The sequence below is a fragment of the Drosophila subpulchrella genome, chromosome 4 (assembly GCF_014743375.2).
Source record: "Drosophila subpulchrella strain 33 F10 #4 breed RU33 chromosome 4, RU_Dsub_v1.1 Primary Assembly, whole genome shotgun sequence".
NCBI lineage: Eukaryota > Metazoa > Arthropoda > Insecta > Diptera > Drosophilidae > Drosophila > Drosophila subpulchrella.
Genome location: NC_050608.1, coordinates 605,414 through 624,555, shown reverse-complemented (window position 1 = coordinate 624,555; position 19,142 = coordinate 605,414). Strand labels below are relative to the sequence as shown.

Sequence of the window (19,142 nt, the reverse complement as noted above, 5' to 3'; positions counted from 1 at the left end):
ACTAAAATAGTTTCTGAAAGTTTAGGCAAGCACTTTACGAGTGAGTTTTTTAAATTTTTAAAAGGCCAACCAGCACTAAGGTAATGGCCAAATAACAGGGAAAGAGATAAGTCTTCTAACCTACGGAACTTTGCCCTATATACTCGATTTCATTCATTTTTTTTACTTAATACGTTTTTATTTAAAAAAAAATTTTTAAAATTGTGTTTAAAAAAATGTATTTTAAAAGTAGAGTTTTCAGAGATTTGTTTAAAAACGTTGAACTAAAAAGTTATTTTTACCGAATAGTATACGTAAAAAAAGTTTCAGAGAAATCCAAAATGTGAAAATTTTTTTTGCGCTTTAAGAATAATTTTCTACTAAGAACAATTCTTTTGACTAAAAAATGCATTTTTTTCTTAATATCATATGCACAACCTTAAAAAGGTAACAATACACTGCATTTTTTTAGAAGAATCCATGAGTCCTAAATAATTGCAAAACAGAAGCTATATAGTCGATCCGCAGTTCATGTAAAAAATATTCTTACACAATCTTTTACAAAATTAATCATCTTTTATCTGTTATTATAAATGTATCTGTTGTACTAATCGAGTTTCGAAAGCATTCACCTAGAACCTATCTATGATTGCAATCTTTTAACAATTATGGCAATCATGGTGAAATAAAGAATGATCGACATCGTTGCCATCAATAGTCTTGAAAGAGTAATTCAATTTTGGAATTTTCAGACTTTTAAGGAACTAACAGAGAGACGAGAGTATACATAAGTGAGAGAGTGCATCTTAGGTGTAATTAATGTTTGTAAACATACACAGTTCATATTGTTTTGTGTGTTGATTAAGTTAAGGATTGAATTTAGGGCACAAGTACTCACAAGTGAAACTTCTCGTTCCACACAGGGTTAAGTTCCTGCGGCATTGTTCGCGTTCGTTTTTTCACCTTGCTAACCTGCACCGTCACATATGGATCACTGGTACCGCTTTTATCCTTCGCTATCAGGCCTTGAGCACAAATCACTGCATCAAATTTCAGGTCAAATTAAGTGGGTTCATCAATTTATTCGTTTCCAACACCATGTTCCAAAAGTCGCCAATTTAGTGTGTTGTAGTCAGATATTCCAAGCCGATCAGTATAATGTCCCAGATGTTAAGTATGTAATTTGTATTTCATAAGTTGTCGTTTTTTATTGGTGATTGTGTAGATTTAATTTAATTTATAGATTTTATAAATTTCATTTTATAACGAATTCGTGGGGTTTGAAACGAAGAAAATAGTTTGAGATTTATATTATGTGCATTTGAAAAATTATTTAAAATTTTTTTTAGTTTTTGATTTTTGTTCAGTGTTAGGAATTGATTTTCAAGGGAGAAAGAAGAAGAGAAAAAACGGAGTGTTTTTAATAATGATCTTTAACATCAGTTCAGCAGAAACAGTGCAGTGCTGCTGACTTGATTACACTGTCACATATACATATATGTATGTACATACAAATTTTAAGAAGTATAGGTATATACATTTATGTAAATATGATTACTAATCAGAAAGATGCAAGTGAAAAAGGTATAAGTGTTAATGGTATATTGCTGATATCAAAAAAATGTAGTTCGGTACAATTTTAAAAACTAATCACAATTTTAACGTAAAGAGCAGAAAAGTCAAAAGCAATATATAAAGTTGTTTACCTATAAAAATTACACACACAAAGAAAAGGACACCGGGTATAAATAACTTGCATTGAAAGTATGTTAAACAATTTGTATGTATGCTTTTAACGGGAGACATACATTACTGGGAAATCGGCATTTGCTGCCCATAAGATAACCTTAGACACACATATATATTAGGTTTATAAATTACAGATTCGGCAAAAGCTTACAAGAAGTCATTTCCGACATAACATTTTTAAAGCTTTAACCGTCGTAGATCGAACAACCTCATGCGCTAGCCAATATAAAAACGATCTCATCCGAACTTGACATAATTATTATTATGTTATAAGTAGATGCGTGTAATTAATAATTTACTCCTGATACTGGTAAAAATGTATATACTTAAAAAAGGGTAGCTTTAACACTATCTGCAAATTTACCTTGGTAATGCTTCTTTAATTTTAATTCAATAATACGGTTTGTCTTTTTATAAAACTTGAAAAGTTACGAGAAAAGTATACTGAAATTATAAACATAAAAAATATAAAATGTTGACACTTACAATTCCAACTTATTAGCTTAGCGGATTCAAACAAAAATAAATCCATTTTTGGTGTGAAAACTAGTATATTTTAAAGACCTTAATCGCACTTTCTCGAAAACTATGTATCTGTCTTTATAAAAATATTTGTTTGTGACGTTAAGGTATTATTATAATAAAGTTAAAAAAATAATTGAATATGTTGAATGATGGGAGCAATCTATAACACAGGTCGACAAAAAAAGTCTAAGACGAAACGATACAAAATCTGAATAGTTTTACCTGTAGATTACGAACCCGAACGTAGAAACTTTCCATCACGTCGCAGCTTTAAATAAATCCTGGTCAAATATCAAATTTTAATTTTTTCTGACTTTTTACGGCTATATACATCTAAAATGGAACTCTTAACCTTTAATTTCAACAATGGAAACCCCCCGATTTGTGAAACCTCTACATCTTGAGTTAACATAACTGTTACTCGTAGAGTAAAAGGGTATATTGTATTCGTCGGAAGGTATGCAACAGGTATAAGGAAGCCAAATTTATAGATTTGCTTTTAGTATACATTGAAATGGATTTCATTGATCCATACCTGACTAATATTTAAGTTCTAAGAATCGCATCAATTTAAGTAAGTCAGTTAAACAGGCACTAACATGGTCAGAAGTACCACTGCCGTCCGCCAGGTGCCGTGGCGCTGGCATCGGTAGTGTGTGCCGTTTCAGAATTGGCCTGGAATTTTTATATGAAATTTAAAAAGAGTAATGGGTAGCGGACAGGTCAGACCTTCGACTATAACGTTGCTTCTTGTTTTATATGTAGTAGCCTGGTACTACAAACTAGGAAAATATAAAGTTACTATAGATGCACTATACAAAATGCACTTTTACTTAAGGGGAGGTCCACAGAAATAATGATTGTTCACTGTGTAAGTTAAGCTATATTCTGCTTCTGGACTAAGAATGAATAGTTTCTGAGTTTGGGGTCGTAATCTGCAGGTAAAACCATTTCAGATTGTTTAGCGCTCAGTCTTCGGCCAAGAAAACGTCGTGTTTTTTTCGACTTGCGTGTACATTTGTGTAATTCGTATGTGAAAAAACGAATTTGGCAACCTTATTGTTTTGGGAGCATTTTGGCTGTAAACTATTACTGTGTTTAGGCATAGCACTATTTGAGAATGCATTTATTATATTTTGTGAAAAGTAAACTATGTAAAGTGCTCGCTAAAAAACATAAACATTGGTAACGTTTTTACTCCATTCTTACAAAAAAGTTGTTGTTCTTACTAAAATATTAAAGAAAATAAAGGTTTAGTCGTTGTACTGTGAGAAATTAACATTATGAACCATACTATTTTTCTTGTCAAATAGCACAGGAACACCAAATTGAACTTTGTGAAATTTCCACGAACCATTTCTAGTTTTCCAAGATATTTGGGTGCTCCTGAATAAAAGTCCCATACAAACCTTTTTTCCATCACCTACAGGCTCCGCGGCATAGCTAAGAATACATAAAACCGATGTTTGCAGACATTTTGAATAATATGGCCCACATAATTGGACATATCTTAAATATTTTTGCTGAAACACTCTCTTAATACATGAAGGCATTTCTAAAAAATAAACCCCATCTCGATCCATTGTCCATGTCATTGGAATTTAACGTCAAAATTGAAACTCCCAAAATTTCACAATTTCTGTAATGGAAAACCGCCTCTAATCTTATATGGAAGTAATTTTTCCTTTTCTTGGAATCTATTTGCCACTGTATGCTTTAATTTCGTCTTAAAAGGATTTCATATGGATATTATATTGCATTTTTTTATAGCAATAAGCCTGTTTTTTTCGTTTTAATATCTTCTCCTATATGTTGTCAAACTTTAAATAAGTCATCGCAATTTAAATCGTCTTCGGAATATAAATTGTAAAATCCGCAATCAAAAAGAATTGATTTCGAAATGTTGTGTACGTGTTTTAAATTTAAAAATGATATATTTCGAAGACAACTTTCTTGTTTATTCGCATAGTATAGGTTGCCATGGGAAATTTTAAAATTGATAACATATAGGAGCAGATAATAAAATAAAATAAACGGTTTTATGCTATAAAACCGAAATTAAAGCTTACAGTGGCCAAAAGATTTCAAGAAAAATAGAAATTGCTTCCATTAGAGAAAATGTAAAAATTAAGGATTTTCAACTTTGTCGTTAAATTGCAAAGACATGGGTAATGGTTAAGATGGGGACTATTTTTCAGCACTGCCGTCATGTATTGAGAGAGTGTTTCAGCGAAAATATTTAAGTTATGTCGAACTATGTGGGCCATAAAATTTTAAATGTCAGCAAACATCGTTTTTATGTATTCTTAGCTATACCGCGCCTGTTGGTGATGAAATACAACTTTGTATGGGACTTTGGCTCAAGAGGGTTCAATTATCATGGAAAACTAGAAAGGGTTCGTGGAAAATTTTGGGTGTGTACCTGTAAAATTAGTTGTAAATTAAAAGTAAAGAAAAACTGAATCTATTAGGAAGCTATAATATTCTTTGTACAAATTATACATAGTCTGATTTTTTAGTGCTGAAAGAAAAGACAAAAATTCTCAAAAAATTTATAATATATAATATGTTATATATACAAATTTGTAAGACTCAAACAACATAACAATACACTCATACGCACTGTTGACGTTGATAAAATATATTATTTTTCGGGCTTACGTTTTTCAACTCAAAAAATCTTCATATTTTTGTACATTTTTTTATTTTATTAATAGATTTTTTGAATCGCTCTAACTAATTAGTTGTAATATTTGCTCTTTTTGTATTTAACTTGGCATTTCCTATCTAAATGACCAAGACACTACATAGCTTGAAAAAACGGAGTGAGAAATATATATTAGAAATTGATTTGAACGTTCCAATGGTAGCTATATTATATAGTCCGATTTTTATACCCGGTACTCGTAGTGTGTATTGTACTTGGACAATAGCTTGTAACAGTACAGTCAGTATATATACTCTTTATCAGGATCACTAGCCGAGTCGAGCTAGCCATGTCTGTCTGTCCGTATGAACGCTGAGATCTCGGAAACTATAAAAGCTAGAAAGTTGGGATAAGAATTACAGATTATAGAGTAGCCCACAAACGCCCATAAGGCGCCCACAGTTTTTAAGATTTGGTAAAAGCGTAAATGGGATTTTGCTTTAATTATAAATATTCATATACATGCTAAAATGAAATCGGACGATTTATTAAAAAGTTATAAGCAAATAAAGGAACCGACGTTGGGTGGCGCAGTGGCGTGATGTGTAAGCTTGGGAACAGTCGCTTTGTTGCTTGCATAAATCTATCTCCCTCGTACTCCCCTTAGATGAGTAACAAGTATCTGATAGTCGAATGCATCGACTATAGCGTTCTCTCTAGTTTATTCTTATTCCTATGAGTAGCAAAAAAAAATGCAGTCCAACACTAAAAACACTAAATGCAGTAGAACACAGATTTTTTCGTGGTCTAGGGGTCCAACTTAACCAGGAACTACCATCTTACAAAATATAATTTTTTAAACTAGTGCAATTATCGACACTGCCACATCGCAAGAAATGTTGTTTCGCCACTCAGCAGCAGTTTTACCGATTGCAAAGGTTTTATTGTACTTTTGCACATTTTGTTTGTTTAATAATCATCCGTTTATTAAATGCACATTGACAGTATTGAGTCGGTGCAAAAAAGGATCATAAGTTTTTTTTCTTTAATGTGGCCAAACTCGCACACTTTTCTCTATATCGTAAAAAAATGGTTGGTACTATTTTTGATTACATAGAACTTTTAATCTTTAAACTTCCCATTAGGCTAACATTACCCATTACTATCTCCGAAACTAAAGTCAGTATGACCCGTCAAATTTGTGAGGTTACTTCTTCCACCTTTTTAATATTTAGCAAGCATTGCTGCTGATTGAATTTACAGTAATTAAAATGTATACAATTTAATCTTGAAATAAAGTTCCGAGCGATTTAACCTAAGTCTCTAAATTTTATAGTGGTTTCTCTTTATCGAAAGAAAATAATTAAGTTAATTCCCTTTCTTTCTATTAAACGAAAACAATTACTTTACGGAAACTAAATACAGCCATGGGTTAGATATCTAATAGAATTAAGATTTGATGCAAGCTGAATATTTCCAAGAACCGTAGGCGATTTTTTGGAGTTTTATTTGCTTTGGTATAGTAAAAAATAAAAATTTTTTTCATAAAGCTATGCTATATTTAAAATTTTAATTTTAGGTACACTATAACTAAAATCATATGAGTTTTAAAGTAACCGCAGGATTAACTTTACTGATAGGTTTCATGACAACATGACTTTTTTATTTAATCGTCCGATTTTTTATACCCTTTCAGAGAGTATTAGAATTTCGGTATATCCGATTCTTCGCAAACTAGACTCTCAAATTTAAAGCTTTTGGGATACGACTTTCTGAAAAGTCTTCTTTCCATTGCAGGAAGTACATAAGTCGAAACGAACCGAATCGGACCTCTATATCTCAAAGCTGCTATAGGAACGACTGAAAAATGAATGAGAAAATAACAGAATCCATATTTTGAGTGTTTTGAGCTTTTTTGATTTGGTTTGTTTTATTCCTGCACAGATGGCAAGAATTGGCATTTAGAAATACATAAATAAATTTAAATTTCTATTTATAAAGCAAAAAAAGTTAGATTTATGACAATATTTTAACTATTCGATGCAAATGAAAAACCAGTTCGTTTTTGAAACAAAACCACCACCTAGCGTCAACACCTTTATAAGCTTACCACTTGTCAATGGATGGCTAAACAACTTTTTATTTTGACGACTGCATTCCTACGGTGTATGTACAATTTGTATACCCTTGCAGACGGTATTTTAATTTTGGTATGAATAATGTAACTTTGTAAATAAGACGTTTTCGACCCTACAAAATGTATGTATTCCTAATCAGCATAGTCCGTCAGTCCGTCTGTTTTAATACCTTCTGCAAGATCAGCTTAAAAGCTAGCGTTTTAAATCTTTCACAATTGTCATAAAATGTGTACCCCCAGATCAAGATTGAAACCCGATCTTTTTTTCCGTACTACCTGCAATAGAAAGAAGACTTTTGAACATTTTTATTGCGATATCTTTAAGACCAAGTGACAAGTTTCCGTAAAAACGGACAAAGCTATATCGAATAGGCTGTTGTTACCGATCGAAAATATATGCGTCACAGCGTCTCAAAATTCTGGCTAAAATTGTAATCTTTATTGGCAGTTTACAGTTTAGAGCATGAAAATTAAATTAATACTTTTTTGGTGTATTCAATTCAATAATTTTAGAAATTGAGCATATCTTTATCTTGAGTGCGAAAGGACAAAATTTAATTATACCGGTTACTCATCTGACGCCCACTCTAGTGCCCATCCTAGCATCCACAATTAATCAATTATAATTTGAAACGGAATAATCAGATAGTCTAGGCACTCGACTATAGCGTTCTTCTTGATTTACATTGGTTTTTTAAGCAGAGCCTTTTTGGTTGTGTTAGGACGAATCCCCAAAAATAATATATTTTACATTTGATAGTTCATTGATTTAAAATTAAGCATCATTGACTTCAATGTAAAGGCCGTGAATAGAAAGTGATAAGTTTTCAATTCTTTTCAATTTCATTTTTTTCAATTTTCTACACGACCTACCTAAGTGCCGATTAATTTATAACGTTATATTAAATAAATGAAGAATTTGTTTTGATAAAAGAAGGGTTATATTTAAGATAAGTAAGCACGAGTATAAACTGGTGGAGGAAACATAATTATTTAACAAAGAAAACCTTCAAATATATTAACTTAAAACTGTAATTAAAGAAATAATTAAATTAATATTAGCTTTTTCCAGAAATTTTTTACACTTTAGTTTGTGGTTGTGAAATAGGAAATTAAGGATGCAAAAACAAACGATAAAATTATAGATCAAAATAAAGGGAATTCATTTAATGCCAAATGGCTTTGTTCGTGTACCTGTAATTGTTAGTTTGCATGACCACTTAGATGTTCCCTCAACAGTTGCGTACTCAGCCTGCTCTAATGAATCTATGTGTGTATCAGGATCCACACCGAATGTCATCCTTAAATTAAATCGATTGCATACATTTATAATTTGTGTTTACTTTTTGATCTCCATTCTTGCTTCTGAAATATTAAAACACTAAAAGTATGTTATTTAATTGGCGGGTGCGTGCGTTGTACCCCCTGTATGTTTACGTTTATCGACCTTTACACTTTGCTAATACCCTATAAAGATGTAATTAGTAATTTGGTTTTGAACCTAATCATGTGTATGCCTATGCCTATAAAAATTGCTTCGCATATAACACTTTGTGATGAAGCCCACACATAAAATGAAGCCGCAAGGCTACTTAATACTTGTATAAAATTTCAGGTTTGCTTTTATATGTGGATTTCAAAAATATACATGTATGTAATGCGTACATGCATATCACACATTTTTCAAATACAAAAATAAAATACAGTTACATATAATCGCACATTCATTATTGTAAACCAATATTGCATTTTTAATAGATCAATATAATAATAATAAATACAGCGTGTCATTCAAATGCGAATTGCAAACACATTCACATACATCCAATTCAAATTAAACCGACAACATAATACGACGATTAAAAGTTAGTTTTTTAGAATTTCAAACCTGTGATTGCTATCTTGGCCGACCATTTGCTTGTGCCATCCAGGACGCTTTGTTTAACAGCCTTCATATGACCGGTGTGACTCTTCTCCTCAACGCTGAATACGGCTCTAGTGGATAAATTCCATGTCAAAGTTAACTATCTTTTGTTCTTAGTGGTTCTGGCCGCTTAAAAACCTAACTAACTTATTTTTACTTTGTAATGATAGATTTGGAGGCTGCATATCAAATCAATATCGTCATATTAAGTGTTATGTTTATAAGTGTGTATATCCCCATTAAAGGTAAGTTATATAGCTGCGATAATAGGCACTATTCAAGTATATATATATTACCTAATCAACTCGAATATTTCTGGCTTTTCTCGCTCACGTTGCTTCATTCGCTCTTTCATCGCGGTGATGATCGAATTCGCCTTGTCCTCCGCGCCGTGTTTTGAGCTCTTTTCGGCAGCACCTATAATCATAAATTAAATGAAAATCTTAAAAGCACACCTCTGGATATATAGAACACTTACGCTGAAGGCAATCAGCGTTCAGCAGGTCTTTGCACTTTTCATGACACTTTACACCGCACTCAGTGCACCTCACTCCTTGTCGTGCTATTCCCCACAGAAGACCCTCACATTCGTAGCAGTACGTAGGAGATGTTGCCGTCCATAGTAGAAAGTTGTGGGGCGTAGTCGATGATATAGGGTAGATCAGAGCCTGTAGAGCCTTTTTGTACACATGCATTTTCTATGGATTGGAAACAAATACCAATTAAGGTTACATTTAGATTGCCGATTCGCTTACATATTGTTTTCATAGTGACTTTTTGTCTATCGGTAGGATACAACATTTTAATAAGTTCTAACAGTTGCAAATTTTTTTAATCTTAAGCTAGAATAGTAAATTTGGACACTGTGCAGCATACCCAATTATAATACTTTTAAAAGATTATTTAATTATTCGTTAGTTATTTAGTGAAAAGTTGTTGCCGTTTGTATTACTATAACTTAAGAACGGGATTTTACCTGAAAATGTGTTGTATGTAAAAAAGCAATTTAAAGAGCTGTAAAATTATACCTTAAAGAGAGCGGAAGCTAACTTCGGCCAGCCAAAGCATGTATGCAAAGCCCTTGCAGATTTCCTACCCTATAAGGTGTATATATTCTTGATCAGCATCACTAGTCGATTCGATCTAGCAATGTCCGTCTATCTGTTCGTTTGTACGCAAACTAAGTTATCAGTTTAAAGCTATCCGGATAAAATCTTCGCAAGTCTTTTACCTTCGTTATTTTTTTTATTATATTATCTTTTACCCCGGAATATTTAAATTTTTCAGAATAATGAATTAAGTTGTTAAAAAATCAAACTATTATATACAAAAAGTTTATCGGAAGTAAAATGTATTTATTTGAACAAATCCTTCAAGCGCGCAACCACGGGGGGAAGTGGTATTAATTTTATAAAACTCGTTTTTTTAAGTATCACTGATGCTAGCAACAATCATTAAAAATTAAAAATTGTGTAACTAACTTTGACTATTTCTAGGGTGTATATACTTCGGCTTGGCGAAGATTCAAAAGATCTTAAGTTGAAAATATTTTTATACCCTTGCAGAGAGTATTATGATTTCAGTCAGAAGTTTGCAACGCAGTGAAGGAGACGTTTCCGACCCCATAAAGTATATATATTCTTGATCAGCATCTCTAGACGAGTCGATCTAGCCTTGCCCGTCTGTAAGTCCGTTTCTACGCAAGCTTGTCTCTCAGTTTTAGAGCTATCGGGCTGAAACTTTCCCAAAAGTCTTATTTCTTTTGCAGGTAGTATATAAGTCGGAACCAGAAGAATCGGACAACTATATCTTATAGTTCCTTATGGTTCCGACTTATATACTACCTGCAAAAGAAAGAAGACTTTTGGGAAAGTTTCAACCCGATAGCTTTAAAACTGAGAGACTAGTTTGCGTAGAAACGGACGGACAGACCGACATGGCTAGATCGACTCGTCTAGTGATGCTGATCAAGAATATATATACTTTATGGGGTCGAAAACGTCTCCTTCACTCCATCATAATACCCTCTGCAAGGGTATACAAATATTTTATTTTTATCTTCCTTGTCCCAAAATGTTATATCAGGAATTTTGTTTGTACTGAGTCGTCATGTCATTATTACCTCGTTTAGGGGTTATTTGTTTTGTAGAGTAGTAATATAAAATAGTGCTCGATAGCCGAAATTATTTGCAGTTGTTTTGCGACACTTTTGTTTTAGATGCTGAGATGAGTTTTGAGCTTACCAGTTCTTCGTCGTTAAGCGTTGCACGTGGAACAGCAGATGTTAGTCCAGCATTTCGTTTTGTAGCGGCCATTGTCTGAAGAGACGTAAGTAGAAATTAGTCTTCTAAGAGTACATATGATGAGTTAGTTAAATGTATAAATCTTTAAGTTATGCTTTAAGAACTTGGTTTTGAAAACATACTAAGCAAATAAAGCTACTTCATCGCAACTCTACTGCAGATACCTATGTAAGTTACAATATGCTTTTGAGCTTTAAAAATAACTAGAAGAAGCGTAACAGGCAGAATGCAAATACAAATAAAAGTCGTTGGAAAAATATGCAAATTTGAGATAACTACAATAAAGAGTGCACGTATCTTTATGTACGAGAGCAATATGTTTATTTTCTTAATTATTAGTACATATTTTTATATTTAGAATCTCATCTATCCGAATGTAAAGATTTATTTATTTTGAATTCTAATAGATATGCGTTGCAAGCGTGTTCGACTGTTGTCTACCAACCGTGGTTTGGTCATTTTCATGCACACTTAACAGATTACATTGATCCATTTTCGCGGGCGCATATTGTAGCTGCGCCTGATAGCCATTGATCAAAAGAATCAAAAATTATGTATTACTCAAGGCAACTTGCTAAATACATATCTGTTCATAGAATATGCTTATTATCACGATTTGTTGAATGATATACTCTTGGAAGTCATGAAGATATTATAGGCTCTAGGACCCTCCTTGTGTCATTATTGATAACACAAGCTTACAAAATAATATTTTGAAAATGCCTTAAGAAGGATGATGGTAGTTCCTGGTAGAGTTCCAACCCCTAGGTTACAAAAAAGAAGGTGTAAAAAATTTTGACGGATAAGTTTGTTTAAAGGGTTTTTTAGAACATTTTTTTTGTTATTAGTTATATCTCGAGTTGCGCTTAATTAATGTAGATTATTATTCTTTAGTTTACAAATATAATGTCACCCGTTAACTCAAAGTTAAGTAAGTCAAATAAATTAATAGAATAGAATTTGAAAAAAGAACGTACAAAAATGTTTTTTCTTATTATTAGTGATCCAGAGGTCCAACTCTACCAGGAACTACCATCATCCTTCTTGGTGCATTTTGACTGTAACATGCTGATGGCCATATGAAGGTTGCTTTAGTTTTTTTGTTGGCAAAGAAACCTGTTTAAGAAAAACCTACATATATCAGAATTAAGTGTAAGAAGTATTTATTTGTTTATAATAAACACTTGTAAAGTCATTTTCAAAAAAAAATGTTATTACATAAGTTTGAATGGACATTTCATGGAAATTTTAAGGGGGCACCATTCCGAAAGAACAGGTAATACTAAAAGTTATAAAGAAACTTTTCAATTTATTCTTAATAAATCCATTTTAAAAACAAATAAAATTCAGCGTTTAGCGACAACTAATTTCCTTGCTATAAGTAGAAGAAAATTAAGCGATCGGACTTATAGTTAAAAAAAGACTATTTGGAGATAATTCCGTTTCAAGTTTCAAGTTTTCTACTAAGAAAGCCAGAAAAGTTAGCTACATATCAAAAAAGAAAATTTTATGAGAAGAATATAATGTAGACTTCTCTTAAGTGTAAAAAAATGTAAATAGGTTGACATGATCCAAATATAATTTTTTGGGGATAGCTAGATTAAGTTAGTTGACATATTTTGAAATATGTTTTCAGATTGAAGAAATGTTACTATATTTGTAAGACACTCCAAAAATGGTGCAATTTGAGCTAAAAACCTATGTTTAACTTAAAATAAATGATAGAAAACTTTCTAATTCAAAATAGTAATAATTTTAAACTATAGGAAATTGTACGATTCCGTAATATGAAAGTAATTTCGCTATTTATGAAAACTATCTTGCAAAGGACTATTACTGTTGATTACTTTTTATACATAACTTAATTAAGTAATTAAGACTGGATTTATTTTTGAACAAAAAACACTTCTGAAATAAGTGTTGCTACAAAAACCATACTTTGCTTTGCTTTTCCAACGCAAACAATTTTTGTGGATGCTTTGAAACGAGTGATTTAATGCCCTGTAATGGATTCCCACAATGTTTTGCCCGCATGCATGACATTTTTATACTTCTTCTTTTATTCTTTTCTTCTGCGCTTCACACTGTACGTATTGTACGAATGGTTTAAAGTTGTACCAAAATTGTATATTATTTAATCCATTTGAAATTGTATCGTTGACAATTTTGAATTTAGGTATTGCCTGTATAATTTTTTCCCATTCCCTTATTAGGAGTTTTCGCTTAAATTTGTGTTTTATGAAGTCTACGGTGCAAAACTACATTTAAAACAAAAAACAACAATAAATGTTGCACTTGGCATGTATCAGTGAGTTTAAAATGTAAATATAAAGTTTTTCGTAGTTTTAAAACGGCTAATAAAAATGTAATAAAATTGTTTAGGTTGAAAGTCTTTAGTCTATACCTTGAGAACCTGCCGTCCAACAAATCATCGACGAAAGAAACCAACATTTTTATAGGAGTATGTAAAAGTAAGCAAAAGGTCATAGACAATAGGGTTAATATCGTGTCCTTTTGTCTAAAGGATTTATGAATTATTATAAATCAGTGACGGCTCCGCGGGAGTGTTTGAAAGTTAAAACCCTTAAATTATAGAAGATGCTTTACTTTAGCCCTTTAAACACCCCACAACCAAATCTTGGATCCGCCACTGTCACAAATATGTTTACTTATAATATGACTTAATTTCATTATTATATATAGTACATATACTAATGAAATTAAATTAAATTATATACACCCAGTCGATTACTTTGAAAGTTAAGAATCTTTCTCTTTTATCGAAAGACCGGACAAGAAAGCAGGTACATATATCCAATCCGTCCTAAAATTAAAACGTCAAATTTCGTGTTTCGTTTTAATTCTCATTACTATTGGCAACAACCGTTTTCATACAGTCGTCTTCAATTTCGATATCAGTATGAATAGATTAGGTTTTTAGTTGTGTAAAAAAGGAGTTTTGTTTTTCAGAATGTGTTCTCTAACTTACGACTGGGTGTATCTTGCTTTGAGCCTAATAATAACAAAGGTTAACAGAAAAGATTTGTAAAAGAGTCAGGTTGATCCATACAAAATAATGTTAGTATAGAATATTCTAAGCACAATTGCGAATATCCATCGTTCGTATGAACATAGTAACATAATAGAATTCCCGTTGGCCATCACCAAAAACACTGCTGTTCAGTATAGTGTAATATTAAAGAACTTACCAGCTCAGAAACAAGGGGAATAGATTTTCTACGAGGCCGAATATCCGGCATACTGTCAATATTGCTATAGAACGGATTGTCACTAGGATGTCCATTGGTACGTAATCCAACATCTCCAGTACCACCGCCATTCTGAAAAAAATATTAAATATTAATCAAGGTTTGTACATTTGGAACCCTTACGTTTGGGTATGGTATACACAGTGATTGCGAGTCGAGTACCTCGACTATCAGATACCCGTTACTCAGCTAAAGGGACCAAAGGGAAATGGAGATAGGCAAGCACCAAAGCGAGATTGAAATACACCACCTACCGGCGGCAGACAGACTTAAGCGTTATGGGCGTTATAGTGGGCGTGCCAATTTTTTTTGGATCAATCGATAGGTATTGACTTGACCAATACATTTCAGTTAAAATTTTTTATCTAGCATGAAAAATGTGGGCGCCACATGTTTGGGCTGTTTGTGGGCGTTAGAGTGCGCGTGGCATATTCGCGTAACAAACTTGCGCTGCGTACAAGGCTACCGAATCTAAATCTGAGAACCCAATTCTCTATCTTTGATAGTTTCCGAGATATCAGCGTTCATATTTACGATTTTTTTAAGTTTGTGGGCGTTAAAGTGGGCGTGGCAAACTTTTTTTTGGATCAATCGATAGGTATTGATGAGAACAATACATTTCAGTTATTCTAGCATCAAAACTGTAGGAGCCACAGTTTTGGCGGTTTGTGGGCGTTAGAGTGGGCGTGGCACCCTGCTGAAACAAACTTGCGTTGCGCAAAAAGCTCATGAATCTACTTGCCAAATCCCAATAGCCAAGCTCTTACAGTTTTCGAGATCTCAGCGTTCATCCGGACGGACAGACGGACATGGCTAGATCGACTCGGCTACTGATCTTGATCAAGAATATATATACTTTCTGGGGTCGGAAACGCTTCCTTCTGCCTGTTACATACTTTCCGACGAATCTAATACACCCTTTTAATCGGTGGTTTTCGGTAGAAAATCGGTGGCCCAGGGGTCTAATGCGATGCACATTGCACTTTCACATTCATCTGAATGGCGTGAGTCCGAGCCCACGAAGAGTCAGCATTTATTTTATTTTTTGTGCAAGTTTTTACAAATTGAATTTTTAAAACATTTTGTAAGCAAAAGCAAAAATAAAATTGAAGCACACGTTAGAATACTAATCAAGAAAAGTTGTCCTATAAATTTAAATTTCAGTTTTATAATGCTTTCGTTTTAATTGTGCAAAAAAACATAATTTTTTTCTTCAGTATGAATAAAACTTAGACCCCAACACTAAACGATATGAACCGTTTTAAAGCGTCGCCTAGAGCTTTCTCTCTAGAGCTCTAGACTGCAAACCCAGCGATTTGATTATTTGATTAATATATATATTTCCTTGGTTCTGTTTAATGACTATTTTCCGTTCTTATGATTCTAATTAGCAATTCTACAACATGCGTTGTGCGGCCGAATAATAACCTTGTCTTTTCACCCTCTCAAATTATTGTAAAAGGGGACACTAAGACAAATAATTTTAAAAATATCCCAGGAAAAGTTTTTTAATTTTCTAAAAATAGGAAAGCTCTGCATAATACTTATAATGCTCCCAAGGAAACGTCCTGCAAGGATTTCCTTTCTCGTTATGCATTGCAACGTTATCGTTATCTCGTTATCGATTGCAACGCAGTGGAGAACAGGTTTCCGACCCCATTAAGTATATTCTTGATCAGCATCACTAGACATATCGATCCTGCCATTTCCATCTGTCCGACCAGTTTTAAAGCTATCAAGATGAAACCCTAAAGTCTTATTTCTATTGCAGGTAGATACCCGTTACTCAGCTTTTAAATTGAAAATTGATAAAAGTAAGTTTAAATGTTAAGATGACCGCTTTAAAATTGGAAAACGGAAAAAATCGGCACACGGGTCACGCCTTAAGAGAGTTAGTCGTAGACTAAAAGGAAAACAGAAAGATTTACAGCACTGTTACGTGCACAAACTTTCGGTCCTATTACTGCCTTCTAGTGCTTTCTAACACTGGGTAAACGATATTCATTATCTTTCTGTTCGCTTATGTGAATGCTCTGCAGGTGAGAATGGAAAGAGGGGTAATGCAAAGAGCATTACAGTAGGCGTGGCACATCAGCGTAACAAACTTGGGCTGCGTACGAAGCTAAGGAATCGAAATCTTAAGTACCAACCCTCTATCTTGATAGTTTCCGAGATATCAGCGTTCATATGGACGATTTTTTGAAGTTTGTGGACGGTTTGCGGGCGTTATAGTGGGCTGGCAACATTATTTTTAGGTCAATCAATGGGTGTTGACGAGAACAATACGATTCAGTTCACTTTTTTTCTAGCTTTAAAACTGTAGGAGCCACAGTTTTGGGTGGTTTGTGGGCGTCACGGACTAGAATCTGCATGCCTAATCCCAACTTTCCGCAAACCCATTTTCGGCAAAAAACACCGATCTGGGATAATAGCGTTTAAAGTTTCAAGTTCACTGCTTCTGTACCCATAGGTAGTTAGCTATAAAATGCTATATCTTCGATTCTAATGGTCCGATTGGTATGACTTTGTGTGTGAGTATACCACATTTTTTTAACAAGTGTATATAACTCTTAACTTCATTAGCATTAGCATTTATTCTCTATGTCCTTTGGTTTAGTAGTAGTGTAAACAATCGGTATAATCCTTAATCATATATAACATATGCCGAGAGTCTGGAAAACGGTTTATCTGAAATCGAAAATGTAAAAACTTAAAAAAAAAACTTTTCCTTTATCAATTTCTTGTCGCTAAAAGGGCCTTTTCTATATAAAAACAAGAGAGAACGCCACAGTCGAGTGTCTCGACTAATAATGTACTTAAAGACACCAAAAACAGAATTTGAAAAAAAACTTTCTTTTTATTTAAAAAGAAATCCCAGAATCTAGTTTTTTTTCGTGTTACAAGTGTATATAGCCCATCAAAAACCCTGTAACGAAGGCGTATCATTTTTTTTCGGAATTAGTTTTGATAAAGCATACAAGTTCAAAAACATTTTTTGTTCTGCTATTTTGTTTATGTGTGAGTATGATTCTTCGAATTTGAATAAAGTTTAAATAAAATCGTAAAGTCATTTTTATAAAAGTGAAATCAAAATTAATACATTTATTTACTCTCAACTGATATAGATGCTAGCCGGGTAAAACAAGATTTTACACGTCTGGCTTCTTTGCTTTAAGCATTTTATAAAAGGCATTCGTTAAAATATTTTCATTTCCGATAAATAATGATACAACCTGTTAAGGGCAATGCGATTTTGTTTACTTCTTTCGATTGGCTTTGTCACCTAATTTGCGAGTGTGTGAATTTGTTGGTAGGTTTTTTTACAAACGGAAAAAACGTTTGATTCCAAAATAAATTTTACTTTGGCAGGGCAAGGATTATTGAGGAAAGAAGCAAAACGCAACCGGGTAACGAGATAACGGGCGAAGGGATAACTGAGGAGAGGCAATTAATGCTCGCATATCGATTCCTTTAGCTGGGTAGCGGGTGTCTGATAGGACTCGACTATTGCGTTTTTATACCCTTGCAGAGGGGATATTCATTTCAGTCAGAAGTTTGCAACGCAGTGAAGGAGACGTTTCCGACCCCATAAAGTATATACATTCTTGATCAGCATGACTAGACGAGTCGATCTAGCCATGTCCGTCTGTCCGTCTGTCCGTCCGTTTCTACGCAAACTAGTCTCTCAGTTTTAAAGCTATCGGGCTGAAACTTTCCCAAAAGTCTTATATCTTTTGCAGGTAGTATATAAGTCGGAACCAGCCGGATCGGACAACTATATCTTATAGCTCCCATAGGAATAATAGGAAAAACATTTTTTTAAAAATTATATCTTTGGTGTTTTTTAGCATATAACCTCCTAAGCTTGGAAATAACATTTTTTAATTAGTTTCGAATTTCGAATTAAATTTTATCAAAATCGGAAGACTATATCACATAGCTGCCATAGGAACGGTCGTAAAATTGGTGGGAAAATAATATGAAACAAATTATAGCTTCGGTGTTTTTTAACATATAACCTCCTACGCTTGGAAATAACATTGTTTAATTAGTTCTGAATTTCGAATTTCATTTTATCAAAATCGGACGACTATATCACATAGCTGCCATAGGAACGATCGGAAAATTGGTGGAAAAATAATATGAAACAAATTATAGCTTCGGTGTTTTTTGACATATTATCTTATACTATTGGGAATATCATTTTTTGTGTTTTTAAATTTAATAATTATAGCTGCAAGGGTATATAAGCTTCGGCTTGCCGAAGCTAACGTCCTTTCTTGTTTCTTGTTCTTTTCTTTTTAATTAGGAGGTGTGAGTGCTTGTGTGGGACTCACATTAAAATATCGATTCAATTTTTGTTACCGTTAACCTTTGCATAAAGTAATTGGCAACAAAAGGTATGGTCTATGAAATTTTGGTTTAAGTTGCCACGATATTCACTATTATTTTTGTGTACTAATGGCCTTCCATGAACATTGATTTTATGAAAGACTATAGAAAAAATTGATCATATGCGATATAACCTTTAAGACCATTAAGCACCGTCTGAAACTAGGTCATGTCCACTTTTTTTTTATGTTATCCAGAATGACCGTCAAAGAAATTC

At 33.1% G+C, this 19,142-nt stretch overlaps 1 protein-coding gene across 17 annotated transcripts in view; it reads right to left on the bottom strand.

The window, feature by feature from the left end:
- LOC119546202 overlaps window positions 1-19,142 on the bottom strand; it is a 54,194-nt gene that overhangs the window by 11,549 nt on the left and 23,503 nt on the right. For 5 of the 17 annotated variants that reach the window (XM_037852967.1, XM_037853135.1, XM_037853473.1 and 2 more), the window contains 8 exons: window positions 14,474-14,605; window positions 13,669-13,677; window positions 11,710-11,784; window positions 11,205-11,279; window positions 9,440-9,659; window positions 9,258-9,378; window positions 8,232-8,338; window positions 878-1,019 (listed from right to left, as the gene is read on the bottom strand). In XM_037852967.1, the coding sequence (XP_037708895.1) occupies window positions 878-1,019; window positions 8,232-8,338; window positions 9,258-9,378; window positions 9,440-9,659; window positions 11,205-11,279; window positions 11,710-11,784; window positions 13,669-13,677; window positions 14,474-14,605 (881 nt within the window). Of the gene's footprint in view, window positions 1-877; window positions 1,020-8,231; window positions 8,339-8,925; window positions 9,033-9,257; window positions 9,379-9,439; window positions 9,660-11,204; window positions 11,280-11,709; window positions 11,785-13,668; window positions 13,678-14,473; window positions 14,606-19,142 lie in introns of those variants that run through there. The other 12 variants (XM_037853218.1, XM_037852706.1, XM_037853392.1 and 9 more) reach the window with 9 other exon arrangements.